The sequence below is a fragment of the Cannabis sativa genome, chromosome 6 (assembly GCF_029168945.1).
Source record: "Cannabis sativa cultivar Pink pepper isolate KNU-18-1 chromosome 6, ASM2916894v1, whole genome shotgun sequence".
Lineage (NCBI taxonomy): Eukaryota > Viridiplantae > Streptophyta > Magnoliopsida > Rosales > Cannabaceae > Cannabis > Cannabis sativa.
The window spans coordinates 25,446,103-25,451,327 of NC_083606.1; the positions used below are offsets into that span (position 1 = coordinate 25,446,103).

The following is a 5,225-nucleotide window of genomic DNA, read 5'->3' on the forward strand; positions in this document are numbered from 1 at the left end:
CTTTCTTAAAAAGGTTTTAAAAACTTCTAAATTCTAATTGGTTAAATTTGGTTGATAGTAATTTTTTTTTATTTATTATTATTTTCGTTCCTATTTTATAGTTTACAAAAGCAAATAGTGTCAATAAATTAATAATCTAACATGAAGCTTCCTTACCGATAACATTTTCTATTGTAGAACATAGTTCACTTTTTTCTTAAAATGGGGAGGGGACTGTATCATAGCTAACTTGAAACTACTAATGTTCAATATAATTGATCACAGATAGAAAAAACTTATAATGTGATAAGTCCACGATTTAGGTTTGTAAGAGTTAGTTGGCAAATAATAAGTATACGTGTAAGAATAAATAAGTTGGTCTTTTATGTTATAATATCTAGTATTAATTAGTTTTTCTTTTCTCTTTTCTATAACCTAAATAAGAAGATGTAAATTCTAATATTGAAAGAAGAGTTGCTAATTTGACCATGAATGTATGGAAAGTTTAAGTCCATATGCTTCTGTGTCATATAAGCATGTTCTGTAAGGGCAAACAGAATGATATACCAAGTGAGAAAATTTTTATTTCAGCAGAAAAAAAAAAGGTGAGAAAATTTCTGTATATTTCCAATAATGCCCCTTTATGACACTGTTGGTTTACTTCCTAATCCCTGTGAGGTTAAGCTCAGGATAGGCAACCTTCGGCTCTATATAAACCCACTTCTCTCTTTCTTTTTCCCCCACACCTAAAATCATCTTCTCTCTTATATTTGTAAAATCTTTCTCTTTCTCCCACACAAACTATAAACACACCTCTCCCTCTCTCCCTCTCCTAAGAAAAAACAAAGGAAGAGAGAACAACCCCAACCCAAAAAAAAGAACCATGCCTGAAGCTCCAAACAACTTGCCAAAACATACCGGCGAGAGCTACAACCTCGAGGAGAAGAACTCCAAGGCCCTTGAGTTTATCGAAGATGTCACTTCACACGCTGATGAAGTACAAAAACGTGTCCTAGCTGAAATTCTCTCTCGCAATGCCCAAGTCGAGTACTTGAGGCGCCATGGCCTTAATGGCCGCACTGACCGTGAGACCTTCAAAAAGGTCACCCCGGTCATCACCTATGAGGACATCCAACCTGATATCAATCGTATAGCCAATGGTGATACCTCACCTATCCTCTGTTCCAAGCCCATTTCAGAGTTCTTGACAAGGTCCTTATTCATACGTACACATAACATAAAATATATAAAGCCACCAGATTTTTGAGCTTTGTATTATAAGATTGCTTTTTGAATTGTCTTTGTCAGACATACTAGTGAAACACAAAACTACACTTAATCATACGGACTAGATTTTTAATTATGTTTTGAATCATATGAAGCTGTTCTTAATGTTGTTTTTGCTAATGGGTCCTCATTTTTTTGGTGATATAAACAGCTCTGGCACCTCAGGTGGGGAGAGAAAATTGATGCCAACAATTGATGAAGAAATGGGAAGAAGGTCACTACTTTATAGCCTGTTGATGCCTGTACTCAGCCAATACATCCCTAACTTAGAAAAAGGCAAAGGAATGTACTTCTTGTTCATAAAATCTGAATCGAAGACACCCGGAGGCTTGGTGGCTAGACCGGTCCTAACCAGCTACTACAAAAGTAGCCATTTCACTGATAGACCATACGACCCTTACACCAACTACACAAGCCCAAACGAAACCATTCTCTGCTCTGACTCTTACCAAAGCATGTACTCCCAACTCCTCTGTGGTCTCTGCCAAAACAAGGAAGTGGTTCGAGTTGGGGCAGTGTTCGCCTCAGGCTTCATCAGGGCCATACGGTTCTTGGAGAAGCATTGGCCGGCTGTCTGTGAGGACATCCGAACAGGGACACTTAACCCACAAATCACAGACCCCACTGTCCGTGAAGCCGTGGGACGAATTCTGAACCAGCCAGACCCAAAACTTGCGGATTTCATTGAAACGGAGTGTCGTAAGGAGTCATGGCAAGGGATTATAACTAGGCTGTGGCCCAACACCAAGTATGTGGATGTTATTGTGACTGGGACCATGTCACAGTACATCCCAACGCTTGATTACTACAGCAATGGGCTCCCTCTGGTCTGCACTATGTACGCTTCTTCAGAGTGCTACTTTGGTGTCAATCTTAACCCGCTCTGCAAGCCCAGCGATGTCTCCTACACCTTAATTCCAACCATGGCCTACTTTGAATTCCTGCCGGTCCACAGGAACAATCTTAATGGGGTCACCACTAACTCCCTCCCTGTGGCCAAATCCCAGCTCACTGAGAAAGAACAGCTTGAACTCGTGGATCTTATTGACGTCAAACTTGGCCAAGAATATGAACTCGTTGTCACCACATATGCAGGTAAAACAAAATCCAGTAACATTTTCTTAATTTAGCTTTGCATTGAATCATTTTCATAATCTCATCTGGGTTAATGTTATTTTTACAGGACTTTACCGATACAGAGTTGGTGATGTGCTAAAAGTTGCTGGTTTTAAGAACAAGGCACCTCAATTTAACTTCATATGTAGAAAAAATGTGGTTTTGAGCATTGACTCGGACAAGACCGATGAGGTTGAGCTTCAAAACGCGGTTAAGAATGCGGTGAGCCATTTGGTGCCGTTTGACGCAACTGTGTCTGAGTACACTAGCTATGCTGACACGACAACAATTCCAGGTCACTACGTGCTCTTCTGGGAACTTAGTCTAAAAGGCTCAACACCTATTCCACCTTCGGTGTTTGAAGACTGTTGTTTGACTACTGAGGAGTCACTCAATAGTGTTTACCGCCAAGGTCGTGTCTCGGACAAGTCAATTGGTCCTCTTGAGATAAAAATCGTTGAGCCTGGTACTTTTGATAAGCTCATGGATTATGCCATAAGTTTAGGGGCTTCCATTAATCAGTACAAGACACCCCGTTGCGTTAAGTTTACACCCATTGTTGAACTCTTGAACTCCAGGGTCCTATCCCAATATTTTAGCCCCAAGTGCCCAAAATGGGTGGCAGGACACAAACAATGGTGCAATAATCTTGAACAATGAAAACTTTGAGGGCCAGAAACCAATGCTATATAGGCTCTTCATGTAGCAGCAATTCAATCGCTTGGTCCTTTCATGGAGATGTACAAGAACTGTTTTTGTGATCTTTCTCTTTCTAGGGACAACTAAAAGTTAATTGTCAACTTATTTTAGGTTAACATTATGTTTAATTTTATGTTTACTTCTTTTTTATTTTATTTTTTAGCTGTTTGTTTAATATTATGCATAGAGACTTTGAATTAGTCCATGTACAAAAACAGTTCCACTTTCATGGAAGCTTAATTTCTTTTTGGAGTACTATTTACTTTATTTTATTTATGTTGTTTCTATTATTTAGCTGTTCTTTTTAGCCATAATCATTACATTTTAATGGGATTTTGATTCTTAATTCCAGCCAGGAATCATGCCCACTTAAGTCTCATGGCCTTATTAACTAAAACGGCAATAAGAAAGCCAACCAACCCACCCTTATGAACTCCTCTTCCTTTCTTTTTCTATGATTTTCAAAAAAAGGACACCAACTTTTCCCATAGTATAGTAAATAAGATGACTAAAGAGCAATTATTATTATAAAAATGTATTAATATATATTATAAATTCATGTAACCTAAGCATGCTATCATGGAAAAGTCAAAGCTCTATTTAACAAAACAAAATGTTATCAACTAATTACATTGTGTTCAATTTTTCATATTTAAACATAAATGCTTATTTACAAACCAAATTACCCAAAGTTGTGCAATTTTTTTTAGCCAACTTAAATTTGGAGGCGCCACAACCACAAGTTACAGCTTATGTACACAAATTGTTTGTTTCAGGTCTCCTAAAAAGAATATTTATTTCAGGTCCTTCTTTTTCTCAAATTTAGTTTATTACTGTTTATGTTTGATTTTTATTAGCCAGAAACAGGCAACAAAGCAGCAGTCAAAAGGCTAACAGGTGGTTCTATATGTGGACAATGAGATAGAATCAGAAAATGTTCCCTCTTTGCCACTCTCTAAACTGACAAATTGGAACAATATTTATTAGTGAGGAAAAGAAAAAACGAAAAAGAAGAGAGGAAAATGTGTTTTCCAGAGTAAACCAGACAAAATTATAGTTTTCCACAAACGAACAAAGAAATTAAAAGATAGACAAAAGTTTCAGGGATTTCAGGAGCAAAATATATATTTTTTCAAAAGCTGATTGTTTTATTTTTTCCAGAGCTCTACTGCAGAAGATAAGTTATGTTTTTTGTCGTATATTGCTGAATAATAATATAAATGCTTTGGTGGACAAATAGCTTTTCTTTCCGAAATATAGAATATTACCACGGTCGCTTTAATATTTTTTTTTTTAGTTCCAAAACCTGAAATAATTCATACGGACAACTAAAATCCTATTTGATTTTAATCCTTATAGTCATTTTTAATTTTAATTCGGATGAAATGTCCCAGACTTTCAGCAATGGTTACATTTTCCCTAAACTTTTAACTGATTGGTGATATAGCAACTAAAGAATATTGTTTCTTTTTAGAAAAAAAAAATTAAAGAATATTGTTTTATTATAAAAGAATCAAAAATATTTTTTATTAAAATTAAGTAAATCAAAATATTATATTTTCAATAAAATAATTATATAGTTATAGATAAAAAAGAAAAAAGACGCATCTGACATCTCTATTTACAAAATGAAAGTAACAAATTTGAATCATTGATTCCTATTGTCGAAACCCTTTCTTTTAGATTATCTTTACAAAATATATAATAACGTACTTAGATATCATCGCTACAAATATTATAAAGAAAACTGTGTGTAAATCATTAATCACTTTTTAACTCACAACCCAACCCATCATGGTACAGCCTAAGGTTTGTCACTTGGTAAATGGTAAACGTCTGTACTCTTAATCGGTATTATTTATAAATATTATTAGAAATATTTGGGTTTTTACTTTTGCTATCTTAATGAAAAATATCTCATTTTTATAGGTTGGACTTGTTTTAAAAGAAAATAAAAACAAAATTATTCAGCTAAATTTTTTTTTTTTAAAAAAAAAGTTGAATTGAATGTTTTTTTTTTATATATACATATTTGTGTAAAAAATATATATATTTTTTCATTATTTTTTATAAATAAGTAAATAAATTGAGTATAAAAACTAAAATTTCAAATTTATTATTAGTTAATTAGATTAAAATTTAAT

General features: G+C 34.5%; 1 protein-coding gene across 1 annotated transcript; it reads left to right on the forward strand.

The window, feature by feature from the left end:
• Positions 1-416: 416 nt before the first annotated feature.
• LOC115695417 (indole-3-acetic acid-amido synthetase GH3.6) lies at positions 417-3,353 on the forward strand. The gene is made up of 3 exons (XM_030622482.2): positions 417-1,191; positions 1,418-2,361; positions 2,450-3,353. The coding sequence occupies exons 1-3, from the start codon at positions 863-865 to the stop codon at positions 3,040-3,042; spliced, it is 1,866 nt and encodes a 621-aa protein (XP_030478342.1). The 5' UTR covers positions 417-862; the 3' UTR covers positions 3,043-3,353.
• The last annotated feature ends 1,872 nt before the right edge of the window (positions 3,354-5,225 follow it).